Below are 23635 nucleotides of genomic sequence, written 5' to 3' on the forward strand. Positions count from 1 at the left end.
GTAATTATTCAGCAGATTGTTTACTTAGAAAACCACAGTGCGGGTTGTTCCGGTAAATGGAAAATTCTCTGTTATCTATGGCAAGTTGCAAAGTTATCTACACCCATAGTGCACAGGAGGGTAAGGGACAGAAGATAACAGCAAACAAGGCTCTGAGGCCTCGAGGCAATAACTGGGCGGGCTCTTTGGCTCCGGACAGGCAGGCAGGCTCTTAGGCAACATCCAGGCTCTATGGCTCCGAACATCACTGTGGAGGGCAACACTATCCACTCAGTTGCTCAAGCTAAATATCTAGGAATCAGCCTTGAAATCGGCATGTCCTTCATTTCCATATCCAATCAACCATCAAGTTCTTTCTTATTACACTTAAACATCTTTCAAGACCATTGACTTCTCTCTTTTTTTTTGCTGCCATCTTCCTCATGCAAACTACTGCTAGTGCTTGGTCTTCCATACACCTACTCTTCCTTCCCAAGTCTAAACCATTCTAACTGAAGCCAAAGCAATCTTTTTAAATACAAGAATCTGATCACATCACTCTCTAGCTGAAAACCATCCCTTTGCTTTTAGCATAAAGGCCAAAATCCTAAAGATGGCCCTTGCTCACCCTGCAAACTTCACCTTGTGATACACTCTCCTCTTCCCTCTTTATTTTTCTATTTTTTTATTGAAAGATAATTGGTTATATATATTTGTGGGATACATAATTTAATATCAACACAAGTGTGCAATATTTGGTGTTCAAATCAGTATAATTAGTATGCTCATGGTTACCAAACATAATCAATCTTTGTGACCCTTAACTGATTTCTTGCTAACCCCTCTCTCCCTCCCTCTTTCCCACCTCTAATAACCACAATTCTGTTCTCTCTCTCTTTTTTTTAATTCAGTGTATTATTGTAGTTTTTCTTTCCCTCCTTTCTTCCTTATTTTCTTTCTTTATTTTAGCTCCCACTTACGAGTGAGGACATGCAGTATTTATTAAAGGGGACACAAAAAAATAGAAAGATATTCCATGCTTTTGGATTGGAAGAATTAACATTGTGAAAATTTCCATACTACCCAAAGTGATCTACAGGCTCAATGCAATCACCATCAAAATACCAATGACGTTCTTCACAGAAAGAGAAAAAACAATCCTAACATTCATATGGAATGACAAAAGATCCCAAATAGCCAAAGCAATCCTGAGTAAAAAAAATAAAGCTGGAGGCATAACACTCTTTGATTTCAAACTATACTTCAAAATTATAGTAACCAAAACAGCATGGTACTGGCATAAAAAAGACACATGGCTCAATGGACCAGAATTGAGAACCCAGAAATCAACCCACTTACTTACAGCCAATGATCTTTGACAAAGGCAGCAAGAACACACATTGGGGAAAAGACTGCCTTTTCACTAAAAGGTGCTGAGAAAACTAGAAATCCAAATTTAGAAAAACCTCTTGCCATATACCAAAATCAACTCAAAATGGATTAAAGACTTAAACTCAAAACCTGAAACTATAAAACTCCTAAAAGAAACAGGGGAAACACTTCAGGATACAGGACTGGGCAAAGACTTTATGAATAAGACTTCAAAAGAACAGACAACAAAAGAAAACATAAACAAATGGGATTATATCAAATTAAAAAGCTTCTGTACAGCAAAGGCAATAATCAACAGAGTGAAAAGACAACCTACAGAATGGGAGAAAATATTTGCAAACTATGCATCTGACGAGGGATTAATAGTCAGAATATACAAAGAACTCAAACAACTCAACAGTAAGAAAGCAAGTAACCTAATTAAAAAATGGGCAAAGGAGCTGAATGGGCATTTTTCATACAAAAACATACAAATGGCCAACACATGCATAAAAAATGCTCAACATCACTCAGCATCAGGGAAATGCAAATCAAATCCTGAGATATCATCACACCCCAGTTAGACTGGCAATTATCAAAAAGACAGGGAATAACAAATGCTGGTGAGGATGTGGAGAAAAAGGAAACTTCCTACACTCTTGGTGGGACTGTAAATTAGTGCAGCCATTATGAAAAACAGTATGGAGGTTCCTCAAACAACTACATATAGAACTGCCATACAATCCAGCAATCCCATTGCTGGGTACATACCCAAAGGAATGGAATTCATCATGTCGAAGGGATAACTCAATCCCATGTTTATCACAGCTCTATTTATTATAACCAAGAGTTGGAGTCAGCCTAAATGTCTATCAACAGATGACTGGATAAGAAAAATGTGGTATGTATATTCAATGGAATACTACTCTGCCATAAAAAAGAATTAAAATTCTTTCTTCATCCCTCTTTATGTTTGAGTTGCACTGACCTCCTTTCAGTTCCATGAATATACTATGAGCCTTCTCACATCAGAGACTTAGCAAGTGTTGTTCCCTCGGCTTCAAGAACTCTTTCTCACTTCTCACCTCCACACTTTGACTAGCAAAGTCCTATTCATCCTTCAAGTCGCACCTCAAATTTCACTTCTTTAGGAAAACCTTCCTAGACTATTTTCACTTATTACTTACTATAACTATAAACAAATAATGTCTTTCTACCTCATTAAAATGTAAGCTACATGAGTGTAGGTTTGGGGTCTTACTTGTTTATCCCTATATCCCTCAGCTTGGCATTGTGCCTTGCACAGAGTACATGCTCAACAACTATATTTTGAAACTATGAGTGAATGAATGTTTCCAAACCTTGTACTGTAAGCTGTCTGCATGCCCTCCAACTCTTGTCCATTTGGCAAATGTTTACACATTATTTAGGTCTCAGCTCAAATGTTACCTCTTTTCATGACTTTTTTAGGAGTCAAAGCACCCACTCTTACAAGTTCTATGACACCCAGGATGACCTAAATGTTTCTTTCCCCATATTTTAATATCACAGTCATATTTTCCTTGTTCTTGTTGCCTCTGACTGCAACACTTCTTCCTCCTCTTTGCAAGTTCACCCTATCTATCCTTCAAGGTTACCAGCTCTAAGAAGCCTTCCCTAGTAAGAAAGAGAACCTTTCTAGAGCAATTACTTAATACTTCCTCCTGTTCAGTTATTGCTTCTTGTCTTACCTCTCCTGTTGAGTTATTCCATCCTGATTATCTCTCCAGTTGAGTTATTGCATCCTGTCTCAACTTTCCAGTCCAAATATTGCATCCATTTTTATCCCTCTTGTTCTTTTATTTCATCCTATTTTATCCCTCTCAATTTCACTTATTGCATCCCGTCTTATCTCACCTGTCCAGTTATTCCATCCTGTCTTACCTTTCCTCTTCAGTTATTTCATCATCTCTTACCTCTCCTGCTCATTTAGTGCATCCTGTCTTATCATTCCATTTCAGTTATCCTGTCTTATTTCTCTTTCCCATTTACTGCATCCTGTCTTATACTTCCCATCCAGCTATTCCATCCTCTCTTATCTCTCCCATTCAGTTATTGTATCCTGTCTAGTCTTTTACCTTCCATTATTGCACCCTATCTTCTCTCTCCTATTGCTCAAGATTTTGGATTGATAAGTTTGTTTTACTCATTTAAAGAAAAAATAGTTATATTTATTCATATTTTACTTCTGAACTTTCCTCAACTACAACATATATGTATGAAAAAATTAGTTTTTAAGTCTTTTCTCATAGTTTCAACACTTTCAAAACCAACAGGCAACTGTTTACACAGTAAAATTTATAGATATCCAAAGTACTCACAAACAACTAGTACATGAAAATGAAAACATTTACTCCATTTTCCATACACAACTGCCTCTTACCTCTTTACAGTTATCTCTCATTGATATCCCACCATTTGGGAATATATTCTCTTTCTACCTCTAGTTCCAATTCTGTAGACGATGCCAGCTATCAACAGGGACGGCAACACTTCCTGGTACTTATTTTTTAGTCTAAAGGTATCTTAGTGCCATACCCAAAACTCAAACAGAAAAAAAAAAAACCCTAAAAGTAAACATGATTTTAATATAAAAGTCCTCCTCCCAGAGAAAGTTGCCTAATACATAATTTTTGATTTGGAAGGGACCTCAGAGGTTAAAAGCTAGTGGCTAGATAATTGTCTCTGGGGAAACACTGCCTGACCCGAACACTGATTCTACCACACACCAGCTATGTGGGCCTGAGCAATTTACTTAACCAGACCATAGCTTGATTCCTTTCCAGCAAACAGCAATAATAGTACTTTCTACCCTAGGTTTGCATGAGGATAAAATGAAGCAAATGCTTAGATATACACATAGCTTGTAGTAGACAGTCAATATATATATTTTTTTCTTACTTCCTCACAATTTTCCCTACCTGAAACACTCTTCATTCAGATTTTTGCATGGCTAATTCTTTCATGTTATTCAGGTCACAGCTCAAAGAAGACTACCCCAGTTCACCATACCAAATGTGGTCCCCTAACCTTGTCAATCTCTACCTCATTACTCTATACTTTCCATAGTTTAGCGCTTGGAACATAAAATTCTTCTTTAAGTATTTTTAGGAGTTTATTGTCTCCACTATCCCCTCCCATCAAAATGTAAATTCCATCAGAGCAAGGACTTTGGTTTTTAAACTGTTGTACGTCTGCTCAATAAATGCCAATTAAATGAATGAGTACTAATATGGAAAGAAGCTCAAAATACATTATAACGAGGCAAAGGGGAAAAAAATCAAGTTGAATACCATCAGTATCCCATTTGTATAAACGTATATACTATATGAGTGTGCACAGAAAAATGTTAGTATGTATAAAAAATTACCTCTGGGGAGTAGTTTGAATTTGGCACATAGTCATCCTTGAACTAAACATCATCAATATCTGGGCCTTCTCAAAAACTTCGATTTCCAGCATCCCATTCATTCCCTGTATAAATTACAAAAACTTACACAAGGACAAATAGATAATCTGAATAGGCCTATGCCTATTAAGGAAATTGAATCAGTAATTAATCACCTCCCCACCCCTCCCCCTGTAAAAGCACCAGATTTACATGGTTTCACTGGTGAATTCAACCCAATATTTAAGGAAGAAATAATACCAATTCTCCACAATATCTTCAAGAAAATATAAGCACAGGGAATATTTCTAACTTATTCTAATGAGCCCAGCATGACTCCATACCAAAATCAAATTAAGACATTAAAAGAAAGGAAAACTACAGACCAGTATCTCTCACAGATAGATGCAAAAATTATCAACAAAGTATTAGTAAATCAAATTTAACAGTGTATAAAAAGAATTACAAAACACAACCAAGTGGAATTTATTCCAATCCATCTCTATCCAATCCTTCGTCTTCTTCCAGCTCGCCTACTCCAGATTTCCCCTCCCTGCAATTCTCTGACATCATTAAGGCCTCCTATCCACCGACCCCCACCACTTTCTCATTGTTCTGATATTTCCCCTTATATTGTCACTTCCTTCCTTATCTAAGCTTAAATTTCGTGATGCGATATTATAATTACTCACTTGAAAAGATTCTTAGCTCCCTTGCCTCTCTCTCCCTATTTTGCATTTGCCTGACAAAGTCTCACCTTGGTTAAACTCAACTACTCACCTTTTCTTTGGCCACATCCAAGCAACTGAAGTTGCTGGAAAAGAAACAGTTTCACTAAACTGGTCTCACTTTAACTTCATGATCACAACTCAATACTCTGGGCAAGTGTGGGACACCTATCACTCTCCAAAATAAACACTTTACATCTCCTCTTTGCCTACTACATCTCCTCCACTGCCCTCACTCTCAACCAATGACCTTGCCTCACACTTCATTGAGAAAACAGAAGCAAGCAAATAAGAGTTCCTCATCTTCTTACCAACTAATCTATCAACTAACCTGGATCTTGCCTTCACTCTTTCCTAATACACAAAGTGTCCGTGCTCCCATCAGAGTCCAACCCCTCCATTGCACCTCTGGATTCTAGCCCCTCTTGCCTTCTCTCCCGTCATCAGTTCTCTCCCTTCATCTTCTCTCTTGCCTCTTCAATTTGTCTAACTCTATAGGATCCATCTCATCAACACAAATATGCTAATCCCTCCCATCTTTTAACACTATGCTTAGTCTCTCCTGTTTTGAATCTACATCTGCCTCCAGATACTACTTCATTTATTAGCTACCTTTCTCGATAATCCTTTTTTTTTTCTAACCTTTATCGTGAGACAAAATATTTGCCCTTAGCTGTTGAATCACCCCAAGATTTGTGTTCTCAGGAGCCTCAGATATTGCAAAACAAAGACTGCTGGGTCCTTTCCAAATTCCAAACTCCTGACTCACAGAATCCATGTGCATAATAAAATAGTTGTTTTAAGCCTCTACATTTGGGGTAATTTGTTAGGCAGCTGTAGTAACTGGACAATGGTCCCAGCCATCATTATATTCCATCTGCATTGTGGCAATGCCTACGTACTCTCAGTCCTGTTACCTACTTTTGGCCAACTCTTTCTGTCTGTAGTCTACACTCAACACAGAAACCAGAGTGGTTCTTTTAAATCTTCAATCAGATTACATTGCTCCTTTTTAAAAAATTCTTACCAGCTCCCCATCTCACTCAAATGAAAAACCCAAATCCCTACATTGTCCCACCAGGTCCTACATTATCTGGCCTTCCCTACCTCATCTCCTGCCACTCTCACCTTTGCCCACTTTGCTCCTGTTATAGGCTTCCTTGCTGCTTTTTTTTTTAAACTGACAGATAAAAATTGCACATATTTACATATATTTAACGTATATCATGGTGCTCAACACAATGTTTTAAAATATACATACATGGTGGAATGGCTAACTCAAGCTAATTAACATATGCATTATCTCATACGCTTATCATTTTATTGTGGTGGGAAAACAAAATCTACTCTCTTAGCAATTTTCAACTGTACAATATGTTGTTATTAACTATAGCCACCGTGCTGTGCAAAAGATCTCTTGAACTTATTTCTACTGTCTGACTGAAAGTTTATATCCTTTGACTAACATCTCCTCAATTCCCTCCCCAAGCCTCAGCCCCTGGTAACCAGATTTCTAGTCTCTGCTTCTTTTTTTTTTTTTTTTTTGTCTTTTGTCTTTTTCCATGTCCGGCAACGGATTGCAACCCTCAGTGTTGCCCCCGTACCGGACCGGGGACCGGCAACGGGATTGCAACCCTCGGTGTTGCTCCCGTGCCTCGCTCAGCCAGTGAGCAGGAACCGGTCTGTATGTGGGATCCGAACCCTCAGGCGGGAGCGCCGCCGCGCTTCCCAAGCGGCGCACCATCCAGTGCGCCACCGGGCCGGCCCCTAGTCTCTGCTTCTGTGAGTTCAACATTCTTAGATTCCATTTATAAGTGAGATCATGTGGTGTTTGTTTTTCTGTACCTAGCTTATTTTACTTAACATAATGTCCTCCAGGTTCACCCACATTGTCACAAATTGAGCACTTCAGTTGTACTCCTGCCTCAGGACCTTTGCACTTTCTGTTCCCTCTATCTGGAATACTCTTCTTCCAAATATCCATACGGCTTGCTCCTTCAATTCTCTCAGACTTCTACTCAAATGTCACCTTAATATAGAAGTCCACCCAGATCACACACCTTGGTTCAATATTCCCCTTCCCCCTTACTCTGCTTCATTGTTCCTTTCAGTACTTACTACCATCTAACAAACTATATATTTACTTGTTTATTTAGCTGTGGATATTCTCCCCTGTTGACTGACAATGCCACGAGGGCATGGGTTTTGCCAGTTTTTGCAGTATCCCCTGTGTTAGAACAGTAGCTGACATATAACAGACATTCAATAAATATGTATTGAACAAATGAGTGAATGAATGACTGTAACCACACGATGGAATGACAACTGTATAGAGTGCAATAAATAGCTGACTTAAAAATAAATATACAACCTTTTTTCAGTAGTAATAACCCTTTGGAGTTTCAGAGAATTTCAAAAGAAAACAAACACCAATCTGACATGCTAAATCTCAAGGGGTTTTATTGATGTCATGCTGCCATGCCGGACACCACAGAAATTAGGACACGAACATTTCCAGCCTAGGTCCCACTGCTAGCTTTTTAACAAAATTTACATAAGAAAAAATAACAACAAAAAAAATAATCTTGCTCATTGGACATTTCATAAGCAACATCTATCCTTTAGCCCTTTACTACTACTTTAACTTCCTAGATATATTAGAAGTGTCAGTATGCCATTGTGACTTTTATCATTAAGAAATGTTTCCCTCAGCAACCCCTGGTGACACAGTCCTAAACATTTTACATATATGTATGTGTATAAATTAAATGAGATTAAGTATATAGAATCTCACATATATAATTATATATAAAATCTAATTTAATTTATATAACCTTGTAAGGTGGAAAGTAGTATTAGATTTCCACCATAAGTATGTGGTTTGTTTGTCTGCGTGTTTTTGTTCTTGTTTTTTGATTTGGGGGTTTTTGGCACCTGGCAGGTATGGAGATCCAAACCCTTTACCTTGTTGTTATTAACACCATGCTCTACCAAGTGAGCTAACTGGCCAGCCCAAGAGTTATGTTTTTAATAGATAAAGAAGTACAAGATCATAGAAGCCTCACATTTCCTGTGAGGATAATGACGGAAAATGCCAGAGAGTATCTTTTGTCTAGACTGCTTAAATACAGCATACAGAATAACTCTTTTAATTTAGATTGAAGCCATCTGTCCCACCCATATCTAATCATAAAGAACCAGACAAATACAAGAATGCATAGTATTAATTTCTGGTACTTCTATTTATACAACCCTTAGAGAAGCAAGTTTAAGGGAAATATCTCCTCCGTCATGCAGCATTGCTTCTCTTTTCTCTTTGTCCAAGCTCTACAAGGTTCTCTGATCTACTCCTGGAGGTCCATGATAGTTGCTACCTTGTTCCTTAAGTTCCAAAAGAAGTAAAAATAAATGAGTTGTGAAAATCTTGGAGAAAAACCACACCTTGATGGCCTAACACTTTGGATAAGTCACTAGACTTCTGTCATTTCCATGGAAATTAAAAAAAAAAAAAGCCTGACCACCTATTTCTTAGTGTTGTATTAAAACAAATTTTAAAAGTATAAAAGATTCAATCTATCAATATGTTAAAGAGAAATTCCAAATCAATAGGATTATAAAAACAACGATCTCATTAATCAGTAATTTAAACCAGCAGTTAGTTGAAAATACGCCAGATCTTAGGGACACACTTATAGTAGGTAGATTTCCTGTCATATCAGCAACAGCTGTGCATTTGACAAAATCACCAAAATCCAATTTATGAGTATTATGGCATATGTGATGGTCCACCCATTTTCTCAATCCACAGGGAGAGTGTTGTAGGTACCACGTTTTCCCTCCCACCCTAAATAAAAATATGCAGTACGCACCTTATTAGAACTACAGCTAGCCACGAGGGTTTGCCCATGAACTAGGAATGCCTGTTTGTGTCTCCTTCCATTTTGCAGTGGAAACATGTATGCAACATCATACAGCACGCTGTTGCCCCCTCAGTGAAAACATATGAAATGGAGATATCCATGGCAAGTCTTCCAGAAAAGGAACAGAAGTGCTTTTATCTATTCTAAACCCCTATGCCTCTGCCACTGGTCCATCACCACTGCTAATATGAGAATTCTCTTTCTTCTTCATGTTTAGATGTTAAGACTCTAAAAGAATCTATCATCAGTCTTTCTAAACTCCATAACCCAGCTAGGAATTTTCCATGCTAATATGCATCACTTGCTGCTTCCAATCACAGTGTCAGTTCTAAAATTCATTCCAGACTCCTTAACACTTCTAAGCACTAACACATCATTTAGTCCTAAACCCCTCCCAACAGGCTCATTCTGCTGGACCAATTTTATAGGCAGGAAAGTAACTGGGAACCTGGCCTTGAATTCTGTGATGAATGATACAACAGCCAAGCTGGAGAAACAGCCTTGGAAGCCCTGAATCCCCATCCCCTATCAAATGCCTCTGAAGAACCCTAGATCGTCCTCTGTCAAATTATTTATAGGTGACAAAAAATATTTCTAATTATATCCATTCACAGCCAGAGTCAGTGAATATTATGCAAAGAGATTGCCAAAAAAGGATTTGCCAAATAGGTCCCCAGCTAGGACAGCTGAGGTGGCTGCTGTGTTTGCAGAATGGTCTCTATAAAAGTGGAGCTGAAATGCCTCTGTCCCATCCTTCCTCAAAATTCTTAAAGGTATGTATACATGGAAGAACATTTGGCTAGTTTTACACTCCTGCTGATATGATTTTTTATTTAAGGGCAATGGCTACTATTTCCCAAATTTCAATTTTTCTTTCCAACGTTCCTAAGGATGATATTGTACGCAATGGAGTTACTAGCATTTTGTGATTAGATTTTTTTTAAAAGACTTGCATGTCCTCTTTGTTTTTTCTTTCAACAGCAGTGTCTGCTTTGAGACTGCCACCTTCTTCATCTGGTAACACAAGAGGTAAGAGTAATTTATTATTACACCCTAAAGAACAAAGACATCTCTATATTGCTGCATCTTAATAAGCTACCATTTTATATCCTAGTTTAGAACTGAGAATAAGATACAAGGAGCAGCTGTGCTTTAAAAATGGCTTCTCATAATATTTTGACTTTTTAGGTCATTGAACTGAACAAAATTTAATGAAACTCCTCTTTCACATGTTGTTAGAACTTCAGAGAGATGCAACAATCACATGTAATATTTAATGTGAACTACTACTACTCCAACTTAACTAATAAGGACCTATGAGAGAGACCACATGGTAAAATCAATGATGTGTTGACCTGGAAGTCAAAATTTCTAGGTGTCAATCCAGGATTTTCACTGATTCTAGTTGCCTGGGTCAAGCCAGTTAGCTTTTGCGTACTTAGAAATACAGTGTGTTGCAGTGGAATTAGCCCTGCATCTGAATTTAGGAGAACAGGGCTCATGGCCCAGCACCGCCACTTAGCACCTCTGTGACACTGAATGACCCTTTACCTTTCAGGGCTTAGTTTCTTCATCAGTAAAATGAGGAGGCTGGGTTCCAGATGACTGCTTAATGTCCTTCCAGCTTTGCTGTCTAGGATCTATATAAGGGATTTCCAAGGACCACTCCACAGAATCAAAACATTTAATGGACCTCCCCCAACTATATGTATTGAGAGATGTACTTTTAGTATTATGTAAAGAATATACATAATGATAAAAACCTACTATACCTTCAACGATTATTTTGAACAAGTTTCTATTTAATGCAGCAGCTATATTCATTTAGAAAAGAACAGAAAACATACTGTTTATGAGGAAATGCTGCTTGTTTGAACTTAAGGCAATTATCGCTGTGTGGGTGGATTCACGGACCTCCTCCAACAAACCTGAGTTGCTTGGGGGCTTGTGACCCACGACTTGGGAAACTACTGATCTGAGACATGAGATGTGGTTGTCCTTGTGTTGCTGGTGTTGGCAAACAAGACACTGCTTCGCACAAGCCATCTGTCTTCCCACTCCACAGAGTCACCTTCTTTTATTCTGGTCACTAATCCTGACTTTGTCATCAGGACAACAGGACTTATTTTATATTCTCATAATTAATTTATCAATGGGGAAAAATGTTAAGCTCATTTGGGCTTGAAACTTTATATTGACTATAATTTCAGAAGAAATATTTAGAAGACTGGTATTTTTAAAAAGAAAGTGGGAGGGAAAGAGACAGATACATAAACTTAAAACAATAAGAATCAGATTTTTTAAAAAAAACTGTTATGCTGAAATCCAGTGAAAAACAAAGAGAAACATACACTAAAAATGTACAATCACTATGGAATTTTATCAAAAATTTAGATGTTTTTTTTAAGAACATTTTAAAGTTATTTTTTGTTTAGATAACACTACTGACTTTCACACAATTTTAAAACTGATAAAAGAGACTTAATTTTGACTTAGAACAAAATCATTTGTTAGATTTTCAGCTTTCAATTGTACTTATTTTTCCCTTTACTTTTCTAATACCTGTCAGTCAACTATGAGTTTATTTGTGCTTATTAGGTATTTTCAACCTGGACTTACGTCCTGAAAGAACAGATGTACACTTTCACATCCAATTTTAATAATTTTTACATCCAATTTTAAGGAAAATTTGCCCAAACATTTGAATTTGTAAAATAGGTTCATTTAGATTATAAAGCCATGGGAAATAGTTATTTTTATTTCTTTGTTTCATCACAATTTTAAAAAAAAGGGGGGTGGGGTTTGGAAAAAAGGAAATGAAAGAAAAGCAAGCAGAAAAAGAAAAGATTCTGAACACACCTGGAGCATCACAAACTTTGATGATTGAATTAATTCTTCCCAATTTCTCAGTTAAGGTTTAAAACAGAGAGGATGGAATGAAGGCTTGAAATGTCACCAGAATTAAGCTACCAACATAGGGCTTTCAAATCAATGAGCTGATCTCTCAGCACCTTGACATAGCACACAGGAAGGTTCCCTAAAGGCAGGGGTGACAAAACAAGCACGGAAAATACAGCACATCAGAGTGAAATCAACAGGACAGTTCTCCACCCCAACCCCAAGTTACCGTCTGGCTTGTTTCTTCCTCTAGGTACATCAATAACCCGCAGCCATGAGTTCCGATGCCGACATGGCCGTTTTTGGGGAGGCTGCTCCTTACCTCCGAAAGTCTGAAAAGGAGCGAATTGAAGCTCAGAACAAGCCTTTTGATGCCAAGAATTCTGTCTTTGTGGTGGATGCTAAGGAGTCCTATGTGAAAGCAACAGTGCAAAGCAGGGAAGCGGGGAAGGTGACAGTCAAGACTGAAGCCGGAGCTGTAAGTAAAAAAAAAAACAAACAGGGGGTATATAATTGATTCTATCTACAACTTAGTTCGATATCCACTGGCTCCTTCTTTTGTTACTTAACAGACTGTCACAGTCAAGGATGATCAAGTCTTCTCCATGAACCCTCCCAAATTTGACAAGATCGAGGACATGGCCATGATGACTCACCTGCACGAGCCTGCTGTGCTGTATAACCTCAAAGAGCGCTATGCAGCCTGGATGATCTACGTGAGTGCTCCTTTCACATTATTTTCACTAGCTCCACGTACTTACTGTGTTAGCTTAACAAATTAAGGACTTTATCTCCAGATTTTGCTATTGCAATATTCTCTTAAGACCAATCGTTTGATTAGTGTTGTAGATTCTGATGTATTTGAAAATGTACATGTGGAAAGCTATCTGATCAACTGAATTGGTTGGAAAACTGAAGCATTTCGTGCAGCAGATGACAGAGGGAGGCAACAAATAAATAAAATAATTAAGCCTTAGGGGAACTAACACAGAATGCAAGTCCCTCTCCCTTGCCCTTAGAGTTGTATTTCCATGGTAGATTAATGAGGTGATTGCTGATTGAGCAGCCCTATCCTTTCCCACAGACCTACTCAGGCCTCTTCTGTGTCACCGTCAACCCCTACAAGTGGCTGCCAGTGTACAACCCCGAGGTGGTGACGGCCTACCGAGGCAAAAAGCGCCAGGAGGCCCCACCCCACATCTTCTCCATCTCTGACAACGCCTATCAGTTCATGCTGACTGGTGAGTCCATAATTACAGTTTCTGTAGCAATTTGTAAAATATTTGTATACTAAATAACATAGAACACATAGGACCAGGTCAAGCATAACATTTCATGTTCATGCTAATAGCCATAATAAGATTAGGGAAATATATTTAGAATAAAATGTACCAATCCCCAAAATACAAGAAATTTTACTTTGATTTCTACGCAAAACCAAAATTAAATAATTTTAATTCCAGCTCAAAATTAACCGAATTTAGACATCAACTCTGCATTTTAATTATAGCTAATACATCATCTCTCCTAAAAAGTAAGGTTTGAAATCTCATAGTGACAAGTTATCACAAGCACTATACAAAACTTTGGATTGGACACTAATCACATGACAGAATTTTGAACTGTAAAACCAGGTGTCTGAATGGGACACAAAGCTATTATTCACATGATATTGACAGAATATTCTCATAGATAAAATGGTGAAATAACAGAATTCATATTCCATCACATTAAAGGTAACAGGAGTGTAACACAGCGATTAATTAGCACATCTTTTGCTACTTATTTTTTTTAAATATTGTGAAAAGCAAAGCACAAATTTCTATAGTTATTTTTTTGTGAGTGCAGAGTTTTAAAAGACAATTTCGAGTTTACAAGCACTGTGTTAATCTATGTGCTAAGTGTGCTTTTTCTAAAACATTATCTTCGGTTTCTCTTTCACAGATCGGGAGAACCAGTCAATCCTGATTACGTATGTAGATTTCATGCCTTCTTTCTGTTGAATTTTGATCATTTCAGTGGTTACTACTGCTTTAGATTCTGACTTTTTCTTCTGTTTGAACCTGATAGCGGAGAATCTGGTGCAGGGAAGACTGTGAACACGAAGCGTGTCATCCAGTACTTTGCAACAATTGCAATTACTGGAGAGAAGAAAAAAGAGGAAGCTTCTCCTGGCAAAATGCAGGTGGGTATGATATTCATATGAGAAGGAAAGAAATAATAGAATTCTTAAAATTTGATGATGGTACTTCAAAACCACAGCAACCAATTGCATGTGATACGAGGATCTGGAAAATAACTCTCGGAAGGGCTTATGAGAAAGAGATGGATAGGCAATGTAATGGCAACTTTAATAGGCAAAAGTTCTCACAACCATTTATTAGGAGTGAAAAGTGGGCCTGAGAGATACGGAAGTAAAGGCCACATCACTGCAGTGTCCCACTCCCCCATGGTACGCCTTTTCACTCACTTTAGAAAGCCTTATGCAAAGTTACAGAATACTGCGAAGGGGCAAAGCGGAAGGGAAGGAGGTCATTGGGAAGTGATTTTAGTAGACTACAACTCATCTTTTCTAGAGGTTCTTTATCTATCTTACTCATTTCTTTTAAGGGGACCCTGGAAGATCAAATCATCAGTGCCAATCCCCTTCTGGAGGCCTTTGGCAACGCCAAGACCGTGAGGAATGACAACTCTTCTCGCTTTGTAAGTCTCTTGGTCTTCCTTTTTGTTTGGGAATCGGCACTGACAGTCGGTCTGTACAGAGTCAATATCTTTTCCATTTATTTGGTCCATAGCTAAAGAAACGGTTTCTGCCCTTTTATGTACAATAAGCCCTCTTTTGCCTTTTTCAGGGTAAATTTATCAGGATACATTTTGGTGCCACAGGCAAACTGGCTTCTGCAGATATTGAAACATGTAAGTTAATAAATATTAGTGACTGATAATTTTTTCTTTGGGGGTGCATATTGGAAAATATTGTTCTTATCTATGGCATGTGAAATTTTCAAATGTTTAATTTTTCACTGGGCCTTTTCTTAAGTGCTTAATCTGACTTTCCAGATCTGCTAGAGAAGTCCCGAGTTACTTTCCAGCTAAAGGCTGAAAGAAGTTACCACATATTTTATCAAATTATGTCCAATAAGAAGCCAGAGCTTATTGGTAAGAAGCATCTTTGATTTATTTCTACCAAGGAAGAATAACAGCCCTTAGTCTAAGAAGTCCCTCTAAAATGTTTTTGATGACCGATGTAACTCTGTCTACATATTGTTCCTTTCTGTGTGTCCAGAAATGCTTCTGATCACCACCAACCCATACGACTTTGCCTTTGTCAGTCAAGGTGAAATTACTGTGCCTAGCATTGATGACCAGGAAGAGTTGATGGCCACAGATGTAAGTAATAGCTACAAAGTAGGAAAAAGCAAATTCATTTTCCAGTATACAACACTCTTCTATTAGAGGGGAAAGCATTAGCAGAAAGACTATAAATAGGTAATATTATCTTTTAGGTTATCTTACTGCTGGAAAAAGGCACAGGACATTTCAATGTCTTCTGCCTACACGTGTTAGTAAGTTTTAAATGCCTGTAATAAATGTGAGGTCTTTGACATTCCTTGGCTAATTTTTGGCCAATGTTTGTACTCCAATATTGATGTTTCTCCTCTATTTTATGTCAGACCCTACACCCATGAATCTGAGAAAGAGCCACAATATATTTACATTTTTAAATAACAGAACATGAAATTCCCACAGTTCCTCTAAAGTCAGATGTAAACACAAACTCTGTTTAGAATGAACCTCTGTGGGCTAATGGTATAGCCCTCTCCTCCCTATGTAGCATTAGAAGAAATGGGTTGACTACCTCAAAAACACTCTTTTTGTGACTCCATGAGCCTTTACTTTTGAAACTACAGATTCTTCCCCTCACACACACCCCACCACCTCTTTTTTAAAGGATTATTAATTTTTGGCTTATTTCCTTTATATATAAACTTTATACATATTTCATGTTTTCTTTTTAATTTCTGAATAAACTTCTTTGATTATTTTTAACTTTAATATCAGTAGGAATATTCCAACATTCCCAAGATAGGGTTGAAAGCTGCTTACAAAAGTATTTTTTCTTTTAAAATACTATTTTCAAGAAGTTGATAATCTATTTGTGTGCCTTTATATATAAGCATTTATTCTCTATAACTTTTTATGTACATATGTCCAAAATTGATAAAGACCCCTAGTCTAAAATGTTTAAAAAAATGTAGCAGTCTTTCTCTAGGATTTCTGTAATAGTCTAAATTCTGTAAATAGGTAGAGTCAGTGAACTGGAACTAGGAGGCAATAATCTGGGGAAAGAGTCTTAGGAGATAAGAGTGGTAAACAAGCATACTTTTTCTACCTTCTCTGATGCCTGCCCCCATTTATAAGTCTTTTCAAAGCCTAGCATGGGCAATTAAGAAGGCAATCAAAATCCAGCAGAGAAAAAAGACACAAAAATATTTCACAAAGTGGAAAAAGTTCTTCTTTTCACAAATGTGTCTTCCCGCATGAATAATGAATGAGCAGGTAGCGTTCAGTCTCAGGCATCTCATGGTCAGCTGAGCTGTGGCTTGATATTAGAGAGGAATGTGGAGAAATACCTGGAGCTATTGCTGCTGTCCTCATGTCCTCTTTCCACCTGAATCATTGACGCCCATTAGAGTGCGAAGGTAGACTGTGATCATGTATTAGGCTAGGACAACATAGGAGAAGGAGCCAAGGAGAGATTTGTGAGACTGGAGAAAAGCAGCAAGGACAGCCAAGCCAAGGAGCATGGGCCTGAGGACCGAGGATAGGCTGAGACGGAGAAATGATAAAAGCACTGGTCTTGGCACCAAAAGTCATGAGTCTGAGTCCTGGTTGAGTGAATGTGGGCAAGTCACATAACATCATTATTGTCCATATGACTCAAATGGAAAGACTGATACATATCTCTTGATGTTGCTATGTGGATCAGAGAAGTGAAGGATGTGTGTGCCTTTTGAAAACGGCAAAGTGCTAGTCCAATATAAGGCAAGGCAAGATGAGGAAAAAGTGAGGAGGCAGGCCCCTGTGTCCTGGATTATAATTGAGAGGTAAGTAAATTCAACTCTCTTGACAGAGTGCTGTGGACATCCTGGGTTTCAGCTCTGATGAAAAGGTGGCGATCTACAAGCTCACTGGGGCCGTGATGCATTATGGAAACATGAAATTCAAGCAAAAGCAAAGGGAAGAGCAGGCTGAGCCAGATGGCACTGAAGGTACCACCACACCCTGTTGATATCTTCCATTTGACAGAACCAACACCATGAGCTTTTCAGAGTCAGGGACTGTGTTTTTACCTTCTTTGAACTATCTCATGAGGAGAAAAAATATTAGGGGAAGAAAATGACAAACTGTCTGATGTTTTACATGATTGAGCATATTTGCAGAGATTTGTGATTTCTGCCCATTCCATTTTTCATTGACTTTCTATAAGCTAATATTTTCTATTTGATTAAAACATTTTTTATTCCAGTGAATAATTTGTGTACCCACTGAAAAAAACAGATATCTGAATTTTCCTGTCACTACTCCTCTAGGTTAGGGTTTCTCAAATTATTTTTATCTTTGGTCTACTTTTGCCATATTTTAAATGTCATACAGATATTACATAACAACTAGAGGAGAGGCTTTTGAATGTTTTCACCACAAAGAAATAATTAATGCGTGGTGATTGACACATTAACTACCCTAACTCAATTATTATGCAACATATGTATGTATCAAAATATCAGATTGTACCGCATAAGTATGCACAATATATAAGTTAAAAGAAAAAAGAAAAAAAACACTATGCATACTGGATAATAATAAAAATTATATTACCTCCAAATTGTGTGTGTGTGTGTGTGTGTGTGTGTGTATCACACAGAGCACCATTCCCCAAGCTCCAATTTACCATCACAAGAAATGGCTAAACTTAGTGAAAACAATGGCAATGATTTTGAAGCAATATGAACAAATGAACAGTTTTCACAACATTTGCACATATTACTCTTTGAGCAAAACCATTTTTTTCCATGATCACTCACCTCTTAAATTGTGTAAGCCATGATCAGTTTCAATATTCTCACCTTGTTCATGCAGTTGCTGACAAAGCTGCCTATCTGACAAGTCTGAACTCTGCTGACCTGCTCAAAGCCCTGTGCTACCCCAGGGTCAAGGTCGGCAATGAGTATGTCACCAAAGGCCAGACTGTGCAGCAGGTAAGTGCATGATCTCAATGCATCACACACCTCTCAGGCCTTCATGACATGTCTTTAACAACACCAACAAACATGACTTTATCTGTGAAGGTGTACAATTCGGTGGGTGCTCTGGCCAAAGCCATCTACGAGAAGATGTTCCTGTGGATGGTCACCCGCATCAACCAGCAGCTGGACACCAAGCAGCCCAGGCAGTACTTTATCGGAGTCTTGGACATTGCTGGCTTTGAGATCTTTGATGTAAGTAGTGAATTGACAGAAAATTCACAAGTGCAAATCATCAGTCATTTGATTGATCTTCTAACACCATTCAAAATTATCTTTACAAAATGTACTTTTCAAAAAGCACAACCTATAATTCCTGCTGAAAAGGGTCTTCAAATAAATATAAAAGCTAGTAAATAGGTATAAATAGAAAAAGAGAGAGAATTCTACTCTTTCAAGTCTAGAAGTCTCGAAGAATGATCCTTGAGAGGTTAAAATATTCAAAATCTATTCTGGATCCAAGCAGATGAAACATTTTCTTAAAATTCTTTAAGAAAATATTTGAGTCCACATTTACCAGTATTTTGACTAATATGCATGATTTCATGCAGTTCTTGGAAAGCAAAGTATTTCAGGAGTCAATTCTCCTTTGTTTAGAATTATATCAGAAGTTAAGAAAACAATCTGAAGTTTTATAATTTAATAAACCAAAATGCCTGAAATTCATAAGAAAATATTGGTAGCTGCTCTGTAGATATAAATATTTAAGTTATGAGTAATTTCCTATATTTATCCTTTCCTATAGTTCAACAGCCTGGAGCAGCTGTGCATCAACTTCACCAACGAGAAACTGCAACAGTTTTTCAACCACCATATGTTCGTGCTGGAGCAGGAGGAGTACAAGAAGGAAGGCATCGAGTGGGAGTTCATCGACTTCGGGATGGACCTGGCTGCCTGCATTGAGCTCATTGAGAAGGTTCACATGTGACTTTTCAGGCCTTAAACACAGGAAAATCAAACTTCCCATCTCCCTATGCTTAACTACAATCCTGATTCTCAAAGAACAGGCAGTGGTGATTCATGACACATTTGTGTACACTGACCAGTTGCCAGCTGTGTCACAAGTCATCTGTTATTCATGAATAAAGTACAGTACTTTGTAAAAAAAAATTATAAAACACTCACATTCAGATTCACATTTATCCTTCTAATAACTTCATTCTCCTTCACATTTATTCCTACATGACTTCATGCATATGGGAGAAAGGGATAAAATTATAGCTAGTCCTCTGAGTATTGTAATTAACTCTGGTGTATCCCTGATGGTGTACTGTGCATGCATCCTCCTTCATGTGTAACAAGGCAGGATATGTTAAGATGTCTTAAAGGTTGGAAAGTTAGCCCTTCAACTGTTGCAGTCATTAAGTCTTTCTCTATTCATGATGACTACTGAAAAAAACACCAAACCTCTATCTGACCTTACCTAGAAAATGAGCCCTGAATTGCCCAATACCAAGGGGGGTGGAGCAATAGTTACATCATATCTGGTTATGTTAAAACTCATCATGTGATCATTAAACACTTTCAAAGTGTATTGGGAATTACTTGTGTATCTTGATACCAACAAAGTATACGTGTGGACCCCATCCTAAGCAGTGGGAAGGAGGAAATAAATGCAACTGCCATCTAGGAAAACTTCAAATATGCAGGTCAAAAGTCACAAAAATGTGAAAGATAGAGTGTAAAAACAGACTAGGTTTGCACAATTTGGGAAAAAGATATGTTAATTTGGTGATATAATATCTCTACTATTCATGAAAATTGTACGATCCTCAGGAAAAGCATTTATTTTCTTCTCTAGTATTTCAGTTTCTGGATCATCAAAGTAGTTTTTGGGAGACAATTTGTGAACTTGTGAAATCATCAATGTTGAATTTTTTTTTCAGTCTTTCATATCAAATTTGCCACTGAAAAGAGTCAAACTGCTTAGAAAGCAAAACCAAATTGCCATCACTTAACTCCACAGTAGTGGGGATTATAGCTTACAGTACAAAGAGGTTTAATGATACAACATGAGATGCACTTTTCTCCTGGAAATAGATCATTTTTAGTCATTATACACAATCTTTCTTCTTTTCATACTTTTGTCGTGCCTGGATTTGAGGTGAAGGAAGTTAACTGACAGTAAGGAAGTATTCAGATATATACATTTATGGAATATATAATTGTTTTAAAATAGCACTTCCAGAATTTAATATTATACACTGAACATAAAGTTTGCCAAATGGCACAGATGAACTTTTTTTTATGAGTCTTCCTAGCAAACATATTTCCCATATGCTCTTGATACATGACTGTTTCACATTTCATTAGCAGAGGAGAGTCAACGAAGTAGGATTATATCTGTTTAACTTACCATTCAAAGTATTATCTTGAAACATTGTATTTTCAGGTTTCTACCAACTACATAAACCATTGAAGCCTAATTTTCTGAGGGACTCATTACTGTCACCCCTTTTTTCCTATTCTCAGCCTATGGGCATCTTCTCCATCCTGGAAGAGGAATGCATGTTCCCCAAGGCAACAGATACCTCCTTCAAGAACAAGCTGTATGAACAGCATCTTGGAAAGTCCAACAACTTCCAGAAGCCCAAGCCTGCCAAAGGCAAGGCTGAGGCCCACTTCTCGCTGGTGCACTACGCCGGCACCGTGGACTACAACATCACTGGCTGGCTTGACAAGAACAAGGACCCCCTGAATGAGACCGTGGTTGGGCTGTACCAGAAGTCTGGAATGAAGACGCTGGCTTTCCTCTTCTCTGGGGCACAAACTGCTGAAGCAGGTAATTTTTAATATCATCAATATATTCCAACAGTTGCAAAATAGAAATATACTGTTTATTAGAGACGGATATAGCTCTAGCAAAACCTAACCTGAGAATACTAGCCAATATGAGTCGAATGAAAGGAACTATATTTAATAACTGTGACACAGCCTTACAATTATAGTCTTTCAGAGTTAAAATTGACATATATAGATCATTTAGTCCACAGCCTCATTTTATCAATGAGAAAACAGAGACTTAGACAGGTTAAACAACTAGCTCAGGATCGTACAACTCATTTCTACCATTCTATAATGGTTCCCTCAAGGATCCAGCTAACTTGAAGATAAGGGAATCCTTTGTCAGAGCCCTAGTGCTTGGGAAATTGAAGTTCTGCTCTCTTCAGTGCCCTAAGACCAGATGTGCAAGTAACAACATGGAAATACAGGCAAACAGGAAATAGGACTTCCCTCAGGTGAGCAGAGGCTCACCTACTTAGGACTGACAATGCAACTTTACCTATTCCCTGGGGTACTAAAAGGGCATTGCTACTGTCTCTTGGGCACTTCCTTCAAGGAACAGACATTGCTGATTGGAGCAGAGAAGTCCCACTCCCTACCTACATCTACCCGTTTCACTCACAATCCTTTTGTTGTTGTTTTCTGAATGCCTATAATGTGAGCAAAAGCTTATATTTTCTTGACCTACAATTCAGGGAGGAGAGATGGAAATAAGTATAGGAATGATGTGACTGAATGAGTGCATATTTAAATTCCAAAGGGAATTTTGGCAGTCCTAATATCTATGGATAGTACTTAAAAGGCTTTTACAAATAATTTTAATTTTTCTATTTTATTTCTCAGAGGGTGGTGGTGGAAAGAAAGGTGGTAAGAAGAAGGGTTCTTCTTTCCAGACAGTGTCAGCTCTTTTCAGGGTACAGTATATTCTTGAATTCCACAGAAATATTTTCATATAAAAATTAAATTATTATAACAGAAAAAAAATTTAAGATATCTATGGTAAAACTGAAGAAAGTAGTAATATACTAAAAAGTCTGAAAAATACCTCAGAAAAAATTTTAAAAGAAGAAGACACACAGTGCATCTCTTTGCATCAAATCTTGTGATAAATGAACCATTTCCCCCAAGCCCCAAATTTAACATATCTGGTATTAAACAAGTTTTGCATGAAATCAAACCCTTTCTTAAAAGCAACCACTGTACTCAATTACATCCATTCCATATGACCAAAGTTTCAATACAAATTTTTCCTGACTGGCAGTGCTTGAATAATAAACTGAAATTGATTGATTCTATATAATTTGTAATTTCCTACCTATACTGCATATGTATAATTCTTCTCGGTCATCATGATTTGTTTTTCATGGAGACAGCTCATTGAAATGTGAAATGGGGGAACCATTAACTATAAATCATTGATAGGGATTCTAATGTAGATGCAACTAGAAATGATTTTAAAACTTTTTATATGGTTCCACAGGAGAATTTGAATAAGCTGATGACCAACTTGAGGAGCACCCACCCCCACTTTGTACGATGTATCATCCCCAATGAATCTAAAACTCCTGGTAAGACACTTCTGATATCCAAATAAAACTCCCTCCCCTATGACTTCCCTTTAGATTGTTATATAGAAAACACATCTTTTTTTAGGTGCCATGGAGCACGAACTTGTCCTGCACCAGCTGAGGTGTAACGGTGTGCTGGAAGGCATCCGCATCTGCCGGAAAGGATTCCCGAGCAGAATCCTTTATGCAGACTTCAAACAAAGGTTTGAGTCTCATTATTTTTCCCTTTCACTATGTTAGTCTACATCAAAATTGCTACATAATTCAAACATTTTTAACTATTCTTTGAAAAATGAAATGCAGTTATTTGAAATGTTATTATAAAAGAAAGAAGGTTAAGTTTATATTATCATAAGTTTTTCATCATATCTTCCCAATTTTCACTTAAAACACTTTTTGATTTTCTTAATGGCATTTTGTTTCCCAAAACTTAATCTGTCATCTTTTCAATGACAGCTACCAAGTGTCCTACTACCTTTTCCTTTTTCAATAAAGAAAAACCACATTTTTATGTTCTTTTTATACTGACAGATACAAGATTCTAAATGCAAGTGCTATCCCAGAGGGTCAGTTCATTGATAGCAAGAAGGCTTCTGAGAAACTGCTAGGGTCTATAGACATTGACCACACCCAGTACAAATTCGGTCATACCAAG

At 37.6% G+C, this 23635-nt stretch overlaps 1 protein-coding gene across 1 annotated transcript in view; it reads left to right on the plus strand.

Annotated features, from left to right (window-relative positions):
• The first annotated feature begins 12597 nt into the window (after nt 1-12597).
• LOC103590657 (myosin-4) overlaps nt 12598-23635 on the plus strand; it is a 46642-nt gene continuing 35604 nt past the window's right edge. Inside the window, exons 1-18 of the mRNA XM_008572949.1 lie at nt 12598-12801; nt 12896-13039; nt 13408-13564; nt 14268-14295; nt 14394-14508; nt 14934-15026; nt 15176-15239; nt 15384-15482; nt 15610-15713; nt 17458-17596; nt 18465-18583; nt 18674-18823; nt 19374-19544; nt 21101-21410; nt 22256-22326; nt 22893-22980; nt 23066-23183; nt 23512-23635. Coding sequence (XP_008571171.1) covers nt 12598-12801; nt 12896-13039; nt 13408-13564; nt 14268-14295; nt 14394-14508; nt 14934-15026; nt 15176-15239; nt 15384-15482; nt 15610-15713; nt 17458-17596; nt 18465-18583; nt 18674-18823; nt 19374-19544; nt 21101-21410; nt 22256-22326; nt 22893-22980; nt 23066-23183; nt 23512-23635 — 2298 coding nt within the window. The remainder of the gene's footprint in view (nt 12802-12895; nt 13040-13407; nt 13565-14267; nt 14296-14393; nt 14509-14933; nt 15027-15175; nt 15240-15383; nt 15483-15609; nt 15714-17457; nt 17597-18464; nt 18584-18673; nt 18824-19373; nt 19545-21100; nt 21411-22255; nt 22327-22892; nt 22981-23065; nt 23184-23511) is intronic.

This window comes from Galeopterus variegatus, unplaced genomic scaffold (assembly GCF_000696425.1).
Source record: "Galeopterus variegatus unplaced genomic scaffold, G_variegatus-3.0.2 Scaffold852, whole genome shotgun sequence".
Taxonomy (NCBI): Eukaryota; Metazoa; Chordata; class Mammalia; order Dermoptera; family Cynocephalidae; genus Galeopterus; species Galeopterus variegatus.